This window comes from Phasianus colchicus, chromosome 9 (genome assembly GCF_987193195.1).
Source record: "Phasianus colchicus chromosome 9, bPhaCol1.hap1.1, whole genome shotgun sequence".
In the NCBI taxonomy this organism is placed as follows: Eukaryota; Metazoa; Chordata; class Aves; order Galliformes; family Phasianidae; genus Phasianus; species Phasianus colchicus.
Window position 1 is genome coordinate 7,696,496 of NC_143444.1, and position 20,696 is coordinate 7,717,191.

Below are 20,696 nucleotides of genomic sequence, written 5' to 3' on the forward strand. Positions count from 1 at the left end.
TCTTTGTTTTCCAATGACCTGACGCTCGTTTGTCACTGCTCTGCGCCCGCCTTCCCCCCTCTCTGTGCTGTGGGGCTGTGCCCACCGGGTCCCCAAATCCACGCCGTGGGGCTGTAGGGCCTGGCAGCTCCCCAATGGGATTTGCAGTGCTGCTGCCGGAAATTGCGATGCCCCTGCCCTGCTGGGGCTGATTTAAGAAGATAACGGCAGTTTCTCGTGCTGGTGGGGGCCGGAGCTGAGGGGTGGGGGATTAAAACAATTTCATAATCCCAGCGATTTCCTCCGGGGTCGGGATTATGAAACCAATGATGAATAGCAAAAGCCGCAGCGTGCAGCGGGATCGCCTCGCCCATGGGCCCTGCAGCTCCCCGTTGTGTCCCGTGCCTGCAGGTAAGTGATGCCCAGCGGTGAGGTGGGGCTGTGCAGGGAGGGGGTACGACCTGGGGGCTGTTGGGCTTTGGGGTGAGGGCACGGCTGCGGGGTTCATCCTGGGGTAAGCAAGAAGAGCCAGGATGCGGGTGATGCGCATGGGATGCTCCAGCACTGCGGGCTTTGGGGTTGAAAGATGCCAGAGAAGCACCATGGGGTGCTCAGGGATGGGGGAGTGCGCTTGGGGTGCGTGGTGGGGGGGTTTGTTTGCACAACCAGAAGGCGTCCCATGGGTGGCCTTGGCGCCGCTCTGGGTGCACCGTGTCCCCGGTGTCCCCTGGGTTGCGTGTGACCGCGGTGGCCCCGTGGCCGCCTCCAGCTCGGGTGTCAGCATCTGTGCCGGGTTTGGCTGGGAGCCCCGCCATGGAGTGGAGGAGGAGGAGGAGGAGGAGAGGGAGGCCGGGCAGGAGGCAGGGCCGGCCACAGCCAGCAGCCCAGCCAAGCGGCGGAGCTCCGGCGGGGCTGGAGTGGCTGGGATTTGCTGCTTTTTTTTTAATTTCCTCCCTATGCTTCCTTCCCCTCTTCCGCTTTCTTCTCCCTCCATCCCGGCCCTCTCCCGATGCTCAGGGTAAGCCCGGCCCTCATGGCTGTCCCGGCTCTGTGGGGGCCCAGCGTGACGGAGGGGTGCTGTTCATCCCCAGCGCATTGCGGGCTCCCTGGGAGGGGATGAGAGGCTGCTGGGCCGAGCGGGGCACGGAGGGCTCCATCGGTGCCGTTGGGAAGACGGCTTCCATGCAGGGTTTGTGCTCCGAGGGCTTGGCATCACTCAGGGATGGCCATGTAGGCCGCAGGCGGGCTGCCCTCACTCGCTCTCTCCTCACAGGGCACATGGAGGGGCCCCGTCCCGCAGAGCCCCCCCGGGGCCCCCACGCCGTGCTGGAGGGCAAAGTGAAGGCGCTGAAGGAGAAGCGTGGAGCCGAGCGGCCCTCGCCCAAGAAGCCCCGTGCCCGCAGGGGGAAGGCTGGAGCCGAGGAACCGCGGGCGCAGCTCCGCACGTACCTGACCGATGGGCTGCTGGACGGCACTGCGCCATGGGGGGAGAGAGGGGGGCTGGGAGGCTCTCCCCCTCTGGTCTCTGATGGCAAGGAGGTGACGGCGGGCCCGGAGCCGCTGTCCTTGGCTGAGAGGGTGGAGAGGAACCGGCGGCTGCTGCACGAGGTGCTGGGGATGCACGGTGCGTGCCTGGGCCTCTGCCATTGTTGCAGGTCTCCATGGGGACCTCTGCCATTGTTGCAGGTCTCCATGGGGACCTCTCCTATGGAGGTGGGCCCTGGGCAGCCTGAGCTGGGAGGCAGCCAGTCCACGGTGGGGGAGGGCTGGGAGGGCTTTGGGGTCCCCTCCAACCTATGCCATTCTATAGATCTATGATTCTATGACTCTCCAGTCTGCGTCTCTACAGCCCGGGGTCTTGTGCCCATTTCCTGGGCTCTCAGATGGCAAAATGTTCTTTGGGGAATTGACCCCAGAGGGAGTTGGTGCAGAGCTGGGAGCTCCCAGTGATGCCTTCCCCCTTCTCCCATTCCAGAGGTGCCAGCAAGTGATGGCGACTGGGACTCAGGGGTCTCACTGCAGGATGCAGAGGGCTGCAGGTAGGACTCCAAATGCTTTAGCTGGGGACAAATGGGTCTGGGAAGAATGGGGCCGGGGGACAGAGCAGGGCTGGTGCCAGGTGTCCCTGACGGGAGAGAGGAGTGGACAGAAATGTCTCCCCAGTGCTTAAGAGCTTACGGGAGGTAGGAATGCGTAATCTCATTGGCCTAATGATAAACCCCAGCAGTGGGGCTAAAAATACGAGGAGGGATGGGCAGGTGAGTGGGGCTGCAGCAGCAATGCTGGGGGGCAGTGTGGGGGAGGTCTGGGGACAATTTGGAGTGGAAGCACTTACATGGCAATGATCAGTTTTCCAGCACTCTGGCAGCTGAGGCTCAGTTGGTGAGGGTGGGCGCAGGTGGGGTGCCTCGGGGAAGCCAAAATTGAGGTTCATGGCAGTGGCTCCCCACACTTTGGCATGGGGCATGGGTGTGTTCCAGCTGTGGGCAGGCTGGGACCAGGATCCCCGAAGTGATTGCTGAGCTGATTATTTTAATCAGGAGGATTAGGGCTGTGATCAACAGGGGGAGGAGGGCAGTGCAAGCATGGGGCTGTGCATGGTTGCGGGTTCCCCCTAGGGCAGGGAACCCCCCGTGCACGTGATAGAGGAACGGGGCTGAGCACAGCCCAAAGCTGTGGGGCTGGGGCAGCACCTGCTTCAGTTTGCTCACATGCATCTGGGATGCCCCTGGTGCAGGTCGTGGCCCCAGGCTTGTTGCTGAGCCCCCTAAATTGCTGCTACTGCAGTGCGACAACTCCGGGGCTGCCCGAAGGGGTGTCCCCAACGTCTGTAAACCAGGCCCTGCTTTCTCTGCGCAGAGCAGCCCCGTCACCGCTAAACCACTTTTAATCCGTGTTATTTTTTGCTAATCCTTCCCTGCAGGGCCTTTGTTCCCGGGCAGGAGCTCGAGCTGAGCCCACGCCATGAGCAGGCCAAGCAGCTGCTGCAACGCGCCCGCATGAAGGCTCGTACCAACCCGCTGCGTGCCAGCCACGACCTCCTGCTGCTGCCCACCACCGCGCACCCCAGGTGAGCCCTGCGCCGTGCCACATCCCACCCCACATCCAGCTCCTACCCCGTGACTCGGTCCTGACCCCTGCTCCCTTTTGGCACGCATGACCGCCCCAGCAGAGGTGCTGTGCCGGGGCCGTATGCAGGGTCGTGTGGACTCAGTGCTGCTGGGATCATTAGCCACACTTCTCACCCCATGGCGGAGGATTGTCCCTGCAGTTTGCCACCCCTCTGTCCCCACTGCAGGGAGCCCAGCGGGACACCGAGGCCCAGCGTCACCACACGGGAGGTGGAGGGCACGGCGGGCGGCAGTCTGAGCGACTCATCCAGCGGGGAGTCGGGCTGCAGGGAGCCCCGGCGGCCACGGGGACCCTCCCCATCCCGCGTGCGCTTCGAGGACGAGTCGGCCCGCGACGCCGAGGTTCGCTACCTGGAGCGGCTGCGGCACCGCCGGGTGCTGGGCTCAGCGCTGGAGCGCAGTGGCGGAGAGCCCCGTGGGCACCCCGGGGATGGCCCTGTGAAATCCCGGGGTGGTGACGTCCCTGCTGGGGGCAAGTGCCAGGCCTGTGGCTCCGTGCTCGGTGCTGCCGTGCCAGCTGAAGGCAGCCCCGTGGCACGGGGAAGGGAGTGCACGGGTCCTGGTGCTGCTGCCCAGCCTGAACCCAAGGCCCGGCCGCTGGGTCCTGGGGGGTCCCCGCTTTGGATCCTGCCCTCCCGGCAGCGCATCCACACTGAGAAGATCAAGGAGACTTACATCGGGAATGTCGCCCGTGGGGATGAGGCAGACTCGGCACTGGAGAGCACCGACACCTCCGATGGCTGCCGGACTGACAGTGAGGAGCCGCGGCCCCGCAGCCCCCACCCACGGGGGCATCGGGAGCCCCGGGCTCGTGGCCACCGCAGCCCCCGCACCTCAACACAGAAGGAGAAGGGCACGAGTGTGGCCGGGAGCTCAGGGACACTTCGCCCCCCACCAGCGGGTACAGCTGGCAGCCAGGATGGGGGGCACACCAGCAAGGCAGCGGGCGATGGAGGGCTACCGGTCCCTTCCTCGAGGCCAGCGGGGCCTTCCCACACCCCCTCCACCACCACTACGAAGGCCTGCTCCCAGGTGCCTTGCAGGACAAGTGTTCCTGTTAGCAGCCACCAGTGTCCAGAGCCTGATGCTGGGAGCACTTTGCCCCAACCCAAGGGCGCGGGGCAGCGGCGGGGGCCCTGTGGCCCTGTCTGGCTCCCGGGGAGCCCCCTGCGTGCCTTGTCCACTAATAACTGCAACAACACCCATGGACAGGGCTGTGGAAGCCGCCCCGATGGGCTGGGGGCACAACCTGGGGAGACCACCAGGACGCCCAAGGCACAGCACGATGGGAACGCAACACCTGGGTGAGTGGTGAGGGACTATGAGCATCCCTCCTCGGTTCAGCACCAGGCTCGGCCTCATGACCTGAAAGTCACAGTGGAGCAGGGTGAGGATGTTTTGGGGGACAAGCTACTGCTAAATACTGTTGGGCATTGTCCTGTAGGGAGCCAGCACGGGCAACAAGCCGGAAGGGCAGCGGGGATGCGGCTTCCTCAGGGCTGAAACGGCTCCTGTGCAGCCTGAGCCAGAGCACCAAGCAGCGCCTCGGCCGCTTTCGCTGCTACAGCATGGAGCAGCTGCCCGGCCCTGCACCCAACGGCCCCAACGTGAAGCGGTCGCCCTCGCTGCAGGCCCTGGTGAGCCATCCTCTGCAAGGGGGAGATGGGGCTTTGTTGGCTGGGGAGGGTTCTGGTGGCTGGGGATGTTGAGGGGTACGAGGGCGCATAGCAGGGTGCAGGGTTTTGGTGCCACATATCTTACTGTGTCACGCTTCTCCAGGTGTCACCGTTCCGCCAGCCCCAAAAAGCCGCCTCCATACAGAGCCTGCACAGCCTGCTGGGCAGGACACCCCGAGCCAATGCATACCTGCTGTCCCAGCCAGGGGACAGGGACAGGTGGGATGGGAACATGGCCACGTATAACCCTGGCCTGGCGGTGCCGTGCTGGGCTCACAGCATCTCCCTGCAGGAAGGCAGCCTCGGGGCCGCGGCACTCGCTGAGCGTGGAGGACATCGGTGCACCCGACCGGCTGCGCACGGTGGGGCGCGTGGTGGAGGTGTTCCCCGATGGCACCAGCCTGCTGGAGATAGAACGGCCACCACACGGCTCCTTCGGCTTCCAGGTCACCTCCGGGCACGGCCGGCCTGACACAGGTACTGTGGCCGTGGAATGGTAGACCAGCTTAAGTAGGAAAGGACCTTATCAAAGACCATCACTCACACGGGTTTTGTGCACTGGGGGCTGGCGGGTCAGCTGGCAGCTCAGTTGCCTGCACCTCTCTCTGCAGGTGTCTACGTGCAGGAGATGGCGGACGCCGGCACGGCCAAGCTGTATGCGGGGCTGCTGGGGGTGGGTGATGAGATCCTGCAGGTCAACGGGGCTGCTGTGTCGGGCCTGGGGCTGGCACGCATCCGGGAGCTGCTGCTGCAGGCAGACAGCCTGGCCCTGCGTGTGTTGAGGCAGCGCCCGGCTCGGCGGTAGCAGCACGACTCCAGGAGGAGTGGAGCGGTCTGCAGGAGTCCTGCACGGAGCTAAAATGCAATAAGGACCTCACCAAGACAAAGGGCCTGAATCTGCCCTGCTTATGTGCAATGCGTGGGTCCCTGCAGGGATGGGGACAGCAGGGCACCCTGAGAGGCAACATGGGACCAAGGACCTGCCCCTGGCACGGGGACATCTCAGCTCTCCGGCCCTGGACTCTCTCTGCCTCAGTTGGAAACCTCTGCCTGTGAGCTGGTGGGTTTCTTTTAAATTATTTCAAACTGCAAAAAGAAAAAACAAACCACAGAACTGTAAATATATATATATATATATATATATATACATGCAATGACAACACGTGGTGTTGTGTATATATATGTAATGAAAGTACTGCGGGTGGCACTCGGGCTGGGGATGACACTTGGGTGAATCAGAGCAGGTGGGGGGAAGCTGGGGCTGGGGGAGATGTGGGGTCCTTCACAGTGGTGGTCTTATAGCTTCTTCTGCCTTGGTGCTCAGGCTGGGGATGTGCTGTCTGCCCCTGATGGGATGGAGCTGCTGCACTCTGGTGCCACACAGGCAAAGAGCCCCCAAACTTGTCCCCGTTACAAGAGAGACCGGTGCTTTCCTCTGCCGTGACACACTGGCAGCAATAATGCTTTTATTTAGGATTAAAGGGAGGGGCAACACCATCAACAGAAAAAGCAAACGTACAAAAGGAAAGGAACAAAGACAGTTGGGTAGCAGTGACACCTGGACAGACACAGAGCACGGCAGCAGGGCTGCAACCTGGCACAGTGTGTGAACAGAGCACTCCTGCACGGAGCACCAGGAGCTGCTCCTGGACAACATACAACCATACTGAAAACCCACTCTCAGAGAGGTCTGAAGCCCAGAGCACTGTGCAGACACAGCCAGAGCCTGCCTTGGGAAAGAGACAGTACGTATTTCTTACAGTATAACCAAAAGAGACAAGGCGTTGTGCAATGACCAAGATCACTTGTGCAGGTTGGCGTTAAGGGCACGTGTGCGTTCATTACAAGAGGAGCTGCCCTGATGTGGCAGGGCTGTTGGGTCTCCTCTCATCCCAAGCCTGGCTGCAAAAGGCACAGTGCCACCAGTGGGTGCAAGAGCTCAATAGGAGGGACTGAGCAGACCCAAATAGAGCCAGAAACTGCCAGGGCTATGTGTCCTGGGCGACAGAGTGCTTTAGGTGCCGAATTTCCTTTCTGAGGAGTGTGGTTCTGGAGGCCTGGTTTGCAGTTTCAGCAGAGGCCTCAGTGTCAGCATCAGTCAGCTTCCTCCCCCAGCCCCATCTGAGACCCAGATGGAAGGCGCCAGTCAGCCTGCCTCCCATCTTTTGGTGCTCTTCCCCCCCCCCCCCCAAAGTACAGGAGCAGACTTCACTACAAAACTTTTTCTTTCTTGAAGCATCACCCCTTCCTCCCGTAATCAACTGCACAAAACCCATCTGTATTTCTCCTCAGTAACACTGCCAGGGTGAGCTTTCCTCATGGTGTTTTGCTATCCATGCCTGGCCAGCACTGCTGAGGGAATCCCTGTGCCAAACAACTCGAAGGTAACAAAAGCACTGGGAAGTGATACAGAATGTGACCTGGCTCTGGGTTGCTTACAACTGAAGTTTCCAAAAAAAATAACAGTTGGGGAAAATTAAGACATCCTATTTACAAGTTTGTGTGCACTTAAAATACATAGTTAGGCCCCATTCCTCTGATAACGCATCCTGCAGCCGCAGAATGAACGCGGCTCGAACGGTCATCAAAAAACTAAAAGAACTGTTCCTTAAAAAAAAAAATAAGTTATTTTAGACCTGACAAATCACTTGCCAAAGGGAAGCAGCTGTTAAACAGAAGCTTGGCTATACAAGGGGAAAGAAAGCATCAGTCAGCGAGCCAGAGAGGCTTGTGTAACAGGAGGTGACTTGACGAGCTGTGTGAAACCAGCCTCAGGCTGATGGCCCCAGCCCTGCGTGTCCATCAATGGCAGGACAGCACACCTGCAGCTCACCTACCTGCAGCGTGTCAGCTCCTGCCTGGGGGTCCTGGATGTGAATGTTGCAGGGTCTTGGTGCTAACTGGAAGGTGTGGTGCTGGCTGGGATTGCCCTTCCTTGCTTTGGGCACGTGTTGCTGTGGGGTTTCAGGCCACCGCTCCTCCCAGTAATGCTTCTGGCTGGCAAGCATCCCACAGGCTGGTGATGCAGTTTGTAATGCTCAGTGAAACAATTCCACCCCCCATACCCTGCCAAGGCTCCCTGCTCCGTGTCCACACAGAGGGCTTCGGACTGCTGCGGCTGGCTCATACCTGCGAAGGGTACAGTCCCCCCCCAGGGCCTGGGGACCAGATGGCAGCACCGTGGGGCAGGAAGCAGCCCGACGGGGTCGGGGAGCCACAGCTGCTTCCTGTCCTCTGTCTGCCCTCCCCAGAGCTGGGGGAGATGTTGGTGGAGCCAGGCCTTAGTCCTCGGAGGAGAACGGTGAGAGCCAGGCACGGGTCTACTTGACAGGGATCTCTGTGGTCGGACGGAAAGAGTTTCATTTCCCCGTGCTACAGGGGCTGGGGAAAGGAGTGGAGGCTTCCGAGGAAGTTCAGTCCATCACAGGACAATCAACAGGACCAGCACCACCAGCAAGATGATAAAGAGGACGATGATTGCACACCACTGCCGCCGATCTGGAAGAGAAAGGAAGTGTCGGTCCTCTTACTTTAATAGAAAGAAAGCTGGAGGAGAGCTTTTCCTTACCACGCTGCTTTCACTGCGCTTCCCTTCTAAAGGAAAGCTCCCTCACCAGCAGAACAAGCACCATGCCCTTCTGCGGGCTGCTCCTTACTGCCTGTGGGGTGACAGCGCTTCTCTTGCAGGATGCGGCTGCTTTTTGGGACTGCAGTGTGGAATTTTGAGGTTTCTCCCCAGTCAAGTTCAAACAGATTTGATAAGCTGGTTCAAAAGTGATAAGGAAGAAGCAGAGAGCTGCTTTGTGTTGCTGCTTGTGGACTGACCTGTTTGTGCTCTGCACATGCTCAAACACTGCACTGCCTCTAGGATCTGCCTCAGGGAGCTCAGCACACCACTGGAGGAATTCTTATGCTTTTTTGGAAAAGATATGAATGCATTTTACAGAACAAAACCATACCAGCCTGTACTGCTGCTCTACGCTGTCTGACACCGTCCTGCTCCTACAGTGAAAGTTTCCCCCATCTGGATTCAAGCTCGCCTCCGACTTCCTGGCACCAGGAACCCCACTGTCCCTGGACACAGCGCAAGCTGTGACCGCACCACAAAAGCCACATGACTCGTGCAGGGCCTGCCTTCCCCCAGATGAGCTCTGTCTGCAGCAAGCTGTGAGTGGGCGACGCCAAGCTGCACAGCTGCTCTCCGTCCACGGCTACGTCTGCACCGGCAGACATACAGCCCCTGTGAGATGGTGCAGTGCGGGGATGGAGCTGCTGGCACCACTCATTGAACGCTGCAGCCAGCCTAGGGAGGAGCCGTCCCCTGTTGCTTGCAGTGCCAGCGGCAGCACAGATTCCCTGTGAGTTCCCTGTCCAGCCCGATCCTGTAGAGCAGTTCCCTCCTCCCTCCCTGCTGCTCCCACCCCCCACGCACGAGCACCGGCAGCGGAGGCGACGCACAGAGCACCGCAACGTGGGGAGCGATCGGCGGGGACTTCCCGGCAGGCACGAGCTTCCTGTTTGCTCTGCCCACGGCAGCCGGCCGGCCGCCAGCCCACCACGTTCAGGCACTGCCTTATAAGGACTTTTCTCGTGGGCTCAGCCTCCCCAGCGCAGGAATCGCCTCTCCTCGCCACCAGGAAACACGTCCGACTGTCCTCCCGTCGGTAGAGCCGGCGCCAGCAGCGCACAGGCAGGGGAGATTAGCAGAGGGACTTGCTGCAGCTAGAGAAGGCACGCACGGTGGCAGTGTTTTGCTCAGCAGGTGGCCTGGGAAACCGCGAGCAGCATGAGAGGCTGCAGAACTCTCCTTCTTTATCGTCTAAGAAGAGGTTTTTCCCAGTGCAGTAGTAACAACATAAATAGAAAGGCATCTGTATATAACACAAAGGCTGAGGGCAGACTGCAAAGCAGTATCTGGGCATGAGCAGCTGCAAGGTTTGGATGCCTTCTCCCTCTTTAATCTCTCAAGCAGCTGGAACTGCTCCCTCCCCTCTACTTGGATCTGGGAGCACATAGTGCTCCATCTCTAGAATTCACAGATGTGCCTCCCATTTTCCTGGCCCAGACCCCACAGCCCTGGACTTACCACTTGTCATGTGAGACACTTTAGCGAGCTTCTTCATGACATTATCCAGCCGTGAGTGAGTGCTGTCCAACTCGTGGGAGAAGTCGTCCAGCATCCTGGGGACAGAGGAACACAGTATTGGTCAACAAGTAAAGCAATACTTGCCTTTGGGATCGTTTGCTGCGCTCATGCACGCTGATCAGAACACAGTGACTGAGAAAAGCAACACAGCATGGTCACCTGAAAGCACCCAAGGGGAAAAAAATCCTGCTGAAGCAGCAGCTCAGCTTTGGTGGAAAGTAAGAAGTCATGGGGACACCTGTCGGACTGGTCCCCCAGCTCTGCATATCTCTAAAAGGTGAGCAGTGGGGGTTTCCTCCTTTGAAGATGAAAGTTTTGCTTATAATCCGTGATTAGCAGTGAATGTGTAGATCAAGGTGCCAGTTTGGACTTTAAATCCCTTCTCTTGCTGAGGGCTTGCACTTGAAGCTAAAATCTTGTTCCACTCTGGTATCAAGCAGGACTGAAATTTGCAATTGCTTTTAAGGTGCTTTTTAAATGCTACAGAAGTTACCCCTCCAGTTCCTTCACACAGCAAGAGTAACAGACCTGAAAGCCTTTCTGTAGCTGTGCTTTGTCAGAGCCACGAACCCACCTGAAGACAGACAAAGCACATCCAGGATCAAAGCTATCCCAGCCATCTCCAGTGAGCAGAACTTTAAACATAACACCCTTAAAAGCATGGAGAACAAAGAGTTGTAGAAAAAAGCCATATTGCCTTAATTATCTGCTAGCAAGCACTGATGGCTTATGCGGTGACCTGGAAACAGATGCACCACACCAACCTGCCGGGGCCAGGCTTCACACAGGAGGTCCTTTACAGTTCCTCCTATCCACCAAAGACATCACAAGGGCTCACAGCCCTCCAGACTCTCGTCAGCCACACAGGAAGGGTTTAGGCACAAACCCTTCGTGTCTGTTAGTCTGCACAACTGAGAATTTCATGCACTTCTTTGCAAAGGACATGCACAGGGAAAGAAATCTAATTTATATGTAAATGGGTGGATACAAGCTACTTTGTGAGCTACCCTTTAACCCTTTGTGTGGGTGAGGATTATTTTTAGCTTTAACGATGAATGCAGCTCTGTGTAACAAGGCTGAGCTCTGAGCTCCTGGGTCACACAGCTCCATGCAGTTGTCTGGGGTAGCACAAAACCCCATGGAGTGGGAAAGCACACAGTATCTATCCCTAATAGGCAGCACTGCCTTCCCTCATCTGTTGCACACTGCTGGCTGCTAGAAGCCAAGGAGCTTTACTGTGTGCCTTAAGGGTGGTGTTTAAAAATGAGTAAAGAGAGAAGGGAAGGTAAACTGGCAGCTAAACCTGCCCCAGGTGCAGGCTTTGAAAGGAACATGGCTGTGGTAGGATCCTTGCAGGCTGCAATATGAAGTGCTTTCCACGGCCTGAAATCAAAGGCAGCCTAAGGTGCTGCAGATGAGCTAAGAGAGGCTGCCTGAGGGACCAGGAAATTCAAGGATGCAACAGGGGTATCAGTGAGGACCCCCAGCTGTGCTGCAGCCAGCTCCACACCTGCAGGGCCTTTGGCATCCTGTCACATACTTACACTGCCTGCTCCTCCAGCTCCCCGCCGATGCGCTGGGACATGTTCTTCAGCACCCCAATGCTGCCAGAGACCAGCTCCAACTGCTCATCTTGCTGCTCCACAATCAACTGGGGCCAGAAAGAAGGAAAAATGAGTGATTATACATCTGCTTCCTTCTGCAGCTGGGGCACAGCCAGCTGCTCACGTGGACGGATGCTTGCCATTCTGCCAACATCAACTGTGGTGCCTGGGAACAGACCTAAGGTTCCAGGAAACAAGGACCGTGTTTCTAAGAAATGCGTGAGAAGTGGCAGCAGCAGGAGAGCTGTCCCCTGTTCCTGTGGCACAGCTGGTTGCAGTTTCCTCAACCACGCCTCCAAATTCAGCCTCAGCTTAGCAGTGCCCCTTCCCTGCTGCACCAACCTCTAAGATGACTCTTTGAAGGCAGCAAAACCTCAAGCTTTGCCGCCCAGAGCAGGAGCCCTGCTGAGGTAGTGTATGGGAAACGCTGCAGTTAATGAGGAGTTAACACAAGTAAGAGGCTGTTGCAGCTTCTACAGCTAAAAATAACACGTCTGGCTCTGAATGTGCCAAAGGAATAGGTCTGCTGATGGTTTAAGTCACTTTCAGGGCACAATCACGCTAAGGATTAGCTTTACCCTAGTTACCTACTTTGGAATCTATTTATCTTCCTAGAGTCACTAGGTAAAACTCATCTGAAAGCTGGCTGGCGTCATGTATCAGAAGCTTCAGCAGAGCTTGCTGCCTGGAGAGGCGGCCTATTTACAGGCCTGTGTCTGGGTGGGCTGCTGGAGGCGGATCTGCGCTGCTCGGGCGCTGCTCCAGGGGAGCACCTTGCCAGGGCTCCTTGCAAAGCCCTCACACAGGCTTTCTCACGAATCTCATGTTGACAAGGGCAGGAAAAGGAAGCAGGCACGTGCTCCTGCTCCCTTCTGTTCTGGTGAGGATGCACACAAACAGCAGCAAACACCAGCCCATTTTTTAGCACGAGAAAGTTTAGGAAGATAAATGAACGCTCTTCAGGTTGCAACGTTTCTACTCTTCCAAGGATTTCAGCAATTCTTGTAATACTAAAACTCAGCGAGCTGCTGCTTCCAGACTTAGTTTGCCTTCTGTAGGTAAGTGGAAGACAAGCCTCAATGGTTAAAAACTGCACCAAGCAAGATGCATCCAAAGCTGTGCTGTACACGGAACATATGCACAGGTGTACTTCAAGCTATCAGGCTGTCAGGCTCCTGGATCCAGGCCAACTGAGGGCTGGATTTTTTCTGGCTCCTGAAGTCTGAACCCCATCCCCCTGACACCTATTTGGCAAGCAAAGCTATTCGGTCTGCGTTGTGCCAGCTGCCTTACCTGTTGTTGAGCTTGCTGCTCCTCAATGAAGTGTGAATTTGCTAATTGCAGCTCCCGGTCCAGACGGCTGTATTTGTCAGGTCCAGAGCTCCAATTCTGACTGCTGCTTTCACCCAGGAGTGCCTAAACAGATGCAGAAGTCCCTTAGCAACACCTCTGTGTCTGCTCACAGCTGGTCTCGGGGAAGGAGGACAAGGCAACGCTCCTGTGCACATGCCTACAGCATCCCTTTCCTTCCGCTCTACTGGTGTTCAGCCAGAGTGCTGGCACAAACTAAAACAATGCAATGCCAAATACCAGCATGGGAAATATCTGCAGCATGATTATTGCAGAAATGCTTCTCCACTAACAGGAGAGCTGGAGCACGACTGACAGACAGCGCAAGCAGGAGGCCTGCACCGCCCAAAGGACTAGTAAAGGTCTGTTCAAGATGCAGCACTGTGTGCTAGGAGGACACGTGAGCTGGGAAGTATCCAGATATGTCATGTTAACAGATGTATAGATGGAACTGAATGCCACGCTGCTAATGACCAGGGCTGAAGGTCTGGATAGAGTACTTAACCAGGTGAGCTGACAGTAAAAGAGTGCAATATAAACACAGCAGTGTTGTAGGCAGAATTTATGTTCTTTGATTCGGGTTACCTGCTATGCTGCAAGTATGCCACACTGCAAGATTACACTCTCTACCTGCTCTACAACCTCAACACATAAGCTAGTGCAAACCCAGCAGAGAAGTGGCTTTCCAGCTGAGGACATCTGGTCTCTGGAAGGAAGCTCTGATGCAGCTTCCGGAGGGAAGTCTGTGTTTGCCAGCCTCAGTCCATGAGGATCAGGTCACCATCAGCCAAAAGCTGGCCTCTCAGACACAGAGACATGCTGGAGAAGCTGCCGTAGCCCAGCTCAGCTGAGGCTCTGCGGACTTAAGGGAAGGCGAGGGGCTGGGGAAGGAAGATGGTAAGGGGAAATGAGTTTTCCTGACCAGATGTCACTGCATGAGCTGGGCCATATGGTCTCCTGCAGCTAGCAGTTTTAAGTAAAGCAGCAAAACTTAGAGACGGCTACAGGCTTGTCTGAGGAAGGCAGTAAGGGACTTTGCTTCTCCAAGTTTTTGCCAAGCACATCAGTTAAGCCTGTAGCAGGCTGACAAACCAGCTCTATGCTTCTCAGTATCTTCTTGCAGTTTATCATTTTTGCCACAAGTGATAAAGACTGATGCAGCCAGATACGGCATGCCAACGCTGACAGAGGCAGCTCTGGACGTCAGCTCAAAGATCTCCTTACAGTCTCAGGGAGAAGCAAAAGCCGCATCTATTTCTATTCCTTAGATTACAAGTGCAGACAACCTGAGACTGCTTGAGCTTCTTCCATCTTCTTACAAGGTTAATTATCATGTGAAGCAGCTATTTGTGAAGGGATGTGGAGTCCTGGCTCCTAAATACAGCAGAGCACGGGATTACATTTACGGAATTGGATTCTGACTATTCCTTCTGAGATGGAGGGAGATTCCCCCTTCTGCAGGGTGATGCAATGCTGATGGCTGTACACAAGCATTTCTGAAGATGGAGACAGATGGTGAGTGGTGACACTGCTTTGAGAGACAGGTTTGAAAAAGAGTGACAGCAACAAGCCTGACAAAACCAATGCTCTCAGATCATTGAGACAGACACGGCTCGAAGAAACAGCTTTGCTGCAGCATGGAAGCCCCTTTCCAGAACAAATGTTTGTAAGGTGGTGTGCTACAAAATGGGATATATATGGTACTTACAGCTTTAAAGGAGCTTTAACCAATGCTCTACCTTATGGTGTGGGTCTTCAGACTAAGTGATAGGAAAGCCTCACCTAACACATGTCTCAAAACAGCTGTTAAAGCTGATAAATCCTTCTAGTAAAGTGCCAAATAACCACTGCATTCACTTAGCTTGCCCACTTCTGATTCTCACCTGCCTGTTTTTTCTTTCAGCCAGTGCTTGCATGGAGGAGTTTGACATCTGATCCTTCATTTCCTGTTTGTTCAAAGAAAGAAGAAGTACGTAAGCATTGGATTTGAGGTGACTTTCAGCCCCAGTTTGCTACCAAGCTGTCTATACCCAGAAAGATTTCTTTGTGGGGAGTGAGGGAAGGGAAATTTCTTTGAAAACATAGTTTTGAAGAGTTTGAAAAAATGCTGTTAAAAGCTCCACTGCAGTTCATTGCTTCACTAATACTAGAATCAACAACAATGAAATATTTTGAAAATATTCCTTATTTACTACTCATTTTTATACAATCAAGCACTCATTTGGGTTGGAAGGGACCTTTAAAGGTCAGTTAGGTTAGTCCAACTCCCCTGCAATGAAGAGGGACATCTACAGATAGATTAGACTGCCAGAAACACTTTGGTTTGTATAATACTAGATTAATGTTCCCATTGACAGACTGTAAAGAAGTTATGTTCTTGAAGGTCTTGGGAGCCTGTAGCCTGCACTTTATTCCCAGATGTACCTGATTTAATCTTGCAAAGGACAAGACAGATTTCCTGTTCTATGGCCCTCCTCTCTGACTGTCTCTGTGTTTTCTCTTTTACTCATGACATTCTGCCTTCCTACAGAAGACAGCCACAGGAGGCTCCTACTCCCATTGCAAACCAGTTTAGTTTCTATAGGGCAGTATGATCCAGTGGGTGCTGATTCACCTTACCCACCAGCAGAGTTCTGATGTCACCTGAAGACACATAGGTATGTTTTATGCTTTACTGCTCAGAGACGTATCATTTAAGCAACAGATCCCACCTGGTTACTTCTAATGCAAAAGCTGCTTTCAATCATGAACTCTCTCCATGGAAAACATAAGTCAAATAACTGCACGCCACCAGTAAAGAAGTAAAATGTGCTGCTCCAAAACCCATCAGGCAGCAGCTTTCAATAAGGAAAGAGGACCTAGAAAGCAGGCTTGCCTGATCCTGTTTGTTTCAAAAGCTGACTACACTGAGGACGAGGCAGCAAGCACCATGTCTGCTGCTGGGGCTGGTGTGGCTTCAGGATCAGTTCCCAGGCAGCAAGCTTTAAGAACTGCCTCTGGACTGCAGGACTGCAGATAGGATAACAAGCTTGTTGCTAGCCACAGCAATGCAGCTTGTCAAGGAGGAACATCAGAGCCATGAGGGAAAGCAGAAACTAAGCTACACTGAGTGTAGCTATTAATAGGGAGAAAACTTCCTAACCAGTGTGTTACCAGGCAGTGACGATTTCAGAAAGGTTTTTCTTCTCTACTTATTACCACCAAGCTGTTAAAATACTCCTCCTGCTTCTGAATCTTCCCTAACAGCTATGTGAATAAGGAGGCTCAGGGGAGACATTACTGCTCTCTGTAACTACCTGAAGGAAGGTTGTAGTGAGCTGGGGGTCAGTCTCTTCTCTCTATAATTGGTGATAGGACTAGAGGGAATGGCTTCAAGCTGCGCCAGGGGAGATCTAGGCTGGACGTTAGGAAATACTACTTTTCTGAAAGAGTGGTCAGGCACTGGAATGGGCTGCCCAGGAAGGTGGTGGATTCACCAACCCTGGAGGTGTTCAAGGAATGTTTGGATTTTGTGTTGAGGGATATGGTTTAGTGAGAACTATTGATGATAGGTGGATGGTTGGACTGGATGATCTTGTAGGTCTTTTCCAACCTTGGTGTTTCTGTGATTCTGTGATTAAATGCTGCTGCTCTTGCAGGTGCTACTGAACTTCACTTTACTGCTGCCTGTAGCACTGAGCTGTGTGAAGCTGCGGCCCAACAGGCAGAGCTTTGCCAGGCCCACCTCTCTCTGAAGTACTGATATTTAAGAGTGTGAGTTTAAACTAAAAAAATCTTCCCTGAGTTAAAAATAAAACTAATGGCTGTTTTGACTGTTTTGTAGCAAGAGGAAGCCACGTAAATAACACTGGACTCTAAACAGATGTCAGTGTTCGAAGTGGACTCTGTTTCTGAAAACCAGAGATGCAAGCACCAAACAGGCAAAATTTCTTTTAACTCTGAAATGAGACTTGCATAGCAGAAGGGTCTTTTACTCTTCCTTTCCAGTTTGTACAGGCTTCCAGATTCATCAGTACAAGAGAGGCATGCTAGGCAATGTGGCCCCTGCACCTGACCCCAGACAGGCAGTCCTCCTGACGTTGGAACATGTGATGTGGGGATGAGAAGGCAGCCTGAGGGCAGGCAGGTAGCAGACTTACTCTCTGCTCTCCTGTTCAGCACTGACCTAGTCACCCCATTGCCTTTTTTTAACCACTCAAGCTGCCTTCTCTTTCCCTATCCCAGTCCTTGCTCCTTACCCTGACCACCTGCCGCGTGCTCGTGATGAAGGATTTTCTGATACCCAGCTCCGTGGCATCCAGGTTGAATTTCCGAGGGTTTGCTTCAACAATGCTTAGAGGAGGAGTCAAGGAGTCTGTGAGTGGTGTTCAGTGCACACAGATAGACAAACTGCCCTGATGGGAGCCCATGAAGAGGCACTTTTCCACTGTGCTGCACCTTTTCCTATAATTTGATTAGCAAAATGCTAGATGCTGGAGGAATGAAAGCATGGCAGCAACATTCAACACAGTACATGCACCAGAATGAGGTTTCTCTCCTGCTTTTTTTTTTTTTTTTTTCTTTTCAGTTCTCCAGTGCTGCGCAGTGCTTTCAGCTGAACACGAGGGAAAAGGAATAATTTTGGAAGCCAGCCTGGAGTATGAGTGACTACACAGAAATCCAAATTCATACAACACAACAGGCTTCTAAGAACAAAGCATCTTATAATATACCTCGTCAAAGGGGAAACAAAAGGCAGAGGGAAATTCTCTTGCTGAACTCATTTGCTGTTTGAGAAAAGCTGAGGTAAATGCAAAATTCAATCCCTGATAGTCCTGGTTTCTGCAAAAATTAGCTACCAGCAAGAGCTGCTACGTAGCTATTTCTTACAGCTTAAGAACTGCATGCCTCAACCTCCAAAGAACTCCAGAAAGGATATTAATTGTTTCATCCAAGTCTTCCAGGTCCCACTCAATGCTCCGCAGATTGTTCCTGAGCTCATTAGTGGTCCAGTCGATTTCTTCTCTTGTGGCAATGGAAGGATCCTGCAAGAGCTCTGTCCACCTCTGGAAGAGTCCCTGGGCAGTGTTCACAGCTTTCTGCACTTCCCTGCGGTTGGGGTGAAGAAAGAAAAGTGAAGGGACTGCATCAGCTGTTCTGCAGCAGTCGTGCTGGGACACGCCGTGCCCAGAAGAGCTTGAAACTGCAGCCTCCCTGCAAGTGCCTTTCCTTCAACCACTTCTAGTTTATTTTGTGCAATAAGGATTCACCATACCCACTGGAGAACCCAGTCTCCTCTCCTGTTGAAGCACAAAGTGACAAGAAACTTACAGGCCAGCTATCACAATTAACAAAAAGACCAGTTTCATCAGGAGTAGTTTCTGCTGAGTGACACAAAGGTGAGACAGCGCAGCATGAGCGGCTGGATAAGGCTGCCCTCGTGGCAATTAATGTTCTGCATTCCTCTAAAGACTACCTGAGCAAGATACCCCAAGGACAAACAACATTTGCAGGAACTGTCCCTGCAGTAGTTAGGCAAATTGTTGAGTGCAGCATTGTTTATTTCAAGTTAGTGTTAAAAAACTACACAGCTCTACTACACTGGCTTAGGGAACAGAAGTCTTTTCTGCTGCTCTAAGCTTTTTGGAGACGAGTGCATTCACAACATGGGAACACAGGCTTTGCTGACAGCACTGAATGCTGCATTTGTGATTAGGGGCGAGCAGCAGGTAGCAATTCTCTGTACCTACAGACACTGCAGCCCTGGCCTGGGAACAAATCACCCAGGTCCAGGAGGAGCCAGGATGAAGATGCAAATGATGTTTTGCTGGTGTGACAGCCAGCAGAAAGTCAGCATCCATGTAAGATGCAGGGATTTATCTCCAGTAAAGGAAAGCTGTTTATCTGTTGGGAAAGCCCAGAAAGGATGAACCATGTCTGCACCAGGCAGCAGCCATGTCTATGGCTCTGCATCTGTCATGTCTAGAGCCCTAAGGTCAGCAGCTGTGCTCTGTTCTCTCTGCTGCTTGCAAGCAAAAGTTCTGTTTTTTTCACCTGTATGTACTTGGAAAAGTACCTACCAGCAGGAATTCAAAGCTGGACATCCTAGCAGGAGGAGTTACAAATGCAAGGAAAGCAAACTGAACGCCATGTGGCTCAACTCCTTCCACCTTAATCTGCTGGCTAATAATTAACACCAGGAACAGCACAACATCCCTCTCCCCTCCCAGCCCCTTCCCCTTGTGGCGTGGGAATCTCTCTGGAAAGTCTGACCGGCTGTTTGCTCCCCACCCACAGCAATTAGCATTTGTTCTCCCCAGCACCGACTTAGCCTGGCAGCGATCCCCTTCTGCTGACTGCCCTGCAGCCTTTCCCACACCTCCTCCTGTGCTCACCTGGCTTTTCCCACTGCTCTTTCTGAGCGCTGTGCCACTGCCACGTGGAGCAGGACAGCAACAGCAGGAGTTGAAAGTGGCTCCATGCTGAATTTTGGAAGCTAAGCTTCTTTCCCCCTATTAATTACAGTTTCCCTTTTCCCTTTCCTCTGACCTCCACTGCCTTTGTTTTGTGTTTGCCTTTGTTCAGGCTTTCCTTAGTTGCCATTATCCACACAGGTTTCTTCCTCAGCCTGTGCCTGATCCTTTCTCTCAGCATAGTCACCAGGCTCTGGTGATGCCCTCAATGAGGAGCAGCTTGCATTCAGCCCCCCTCTGCCCATTGCACAGTGACATTTGCAACCTCACATCCCACGTGCCGCTGATCGATGATAAGGACAGCTGGGCACGCTGCCCCCAGGCTGGGCAGCCACGCCAGCATCCCAGGTGCTGCACCTGCAGCAAGCACATCTCCAGCTCGCAGCGTCCCTGCAAAGCTTCCAGCGGGGCCTTCTGCTGCTCACAGCCCCTTTGAACAAGTGGCTTTGTGTGGGCACATCTCCTGCACACGCCTCACAGGGGGAGTTTTGGGGGGGGGGGGGAGGAATGGCTTTGGGAATAACAGCAGGGCTTGGACCCTCACAGAACTGCCAAGATTCCTGATGGCTTCTCACAGCCCCCCAGATCCCTGCTGAACCCCATATCTCTGCTGGGCCCTCACAGCCCTCTCCTTCAGATCCTTGCTGATCCCTCAGCCCACCCCAGATACCTGCTGACCCTTCAGATCCCCACTGATTCCTCACCCCCCCCCCAGATCTCTGCTGACCCTTCAGATCCCTGCTGATCCCTCAGCCCCCCCCAGATCCCCGCTTTCCCCCCAGATCCCGTTTGATCCTTCAGGCCCCCCATCCCTGCTGACCCCTCACAGCCCCCCAGCCCCAACCCTTCCCCTCACAGCCCCAGCTTCACTTTTCTCCTCAGAACTCCCCCGCCCATCGCTCTTCTCCCCACAGACCCCCTAGCCCTCACCCTCATCCCTCCCCTCAAATTCCCCCCCCATTCCCCCCCTCAAGGCCTCCCTATTACCCCAGCACTCATCCTCCTCCTCACAACCGCCTTCCCCCACCCCCGCATCCCTAACTCTCTCCTCTCCCTCCCCCCCTCACAGACCCTTCCGCCGCCCCGACCCCCACCTTTCCTCTCACAGACCCAAACCCATCCCTCACCCCTTCACCACGAAGAACGGGTCCTCCATCGACATGATGGCGCCGACGCCGCCGAGTCGCCCCGGCTGCCCAGCGCTCCGCCCTGCGCGCATGCGCGGCCGCCCGCGCCCCTCCGCCCGCCCCGTCCCGCCATGGCGGCGGGACTGTGAGGGAGCGCCTCCCCTCAGCGCAGCCACCGGCTGGGCTGGTGTAGCCCAGCTACCAGCCGCACAGTGCTCGCTGTTTGTGTCG

The 20,696-nt window shown here is 54.6% G+C and overlaps 2 protein-coding genes across 5 annotated transcripts; one reads left to right on the top strand and one right to left on the bottom strand.

Moving 5' to 3' along the window:
- Positions 1-160: 160 nt before the first annotated feature.
- Positions 161-5,925, top strand: KIAA1614 (KIAA1614 ortholog). Of its 4 annotated transcripts, none has more exons than XM_031595489.2 (9): positions 161-390; positions 1,253-1,603; positions 1,955-2,018; positions 2,903-3,049; positions 3,278-4,414; positions 4,555-4,747; positions 4,890-5,005; positions 5,079-5,263; positions 5,398-5,925. In XM_031595489.2, the coding sequence occupies exons 1-9, from the start codon at positions 297-299 to the stop codon at positions 5,589-5,591; spliced, it is 2,481 nt and encodes an 826-aa protein (XP_031451349.2). In that variant the 5' UTR covers positions 161-296; the 3' UTR covers positions 5,592-5,925. The 4 variants fall into 4 exon arrangements, with proteins under 4 accessions (XP_031451349.2, XP_090002158.1, XP_090002159.1 ...); XM_090146032.1 differs by lacking the exon at positions 161-390 and adding an exon at positions 396-1,168; XM_090146033.1 differs by lacking the exon at positions 161-390 and adding an exon at positions 396-997.
- A 290-nt stretch (positions 5,926-6,215) lies between these two features.
- Positions 6,216-20,696, bottom strand: STX6 (syntaxin 6). The gene is made up of 8 exons (XM_031595618.2): positions 20,466-20,696; positions 17,805-17,974; positions 17,125-17,219; positions 14,770-14,832; positions 12,830-12,952; positions 11,477-11,583; positions 9,873-9,967; positions 6,216-8,284 (listed from the first exon to the last, which is right to left on the bottom strand). Exons 1-8 carry the CDS (start codon positions 20,555-20,557, stop codon positions 8,208-8,210), a joined length of 822 nt encoding a protein of 273 aa, XP_031451478.1. The 5' UTR covers positions 20,558-20,696; the 3' UTR covers positions 6,216-8,207.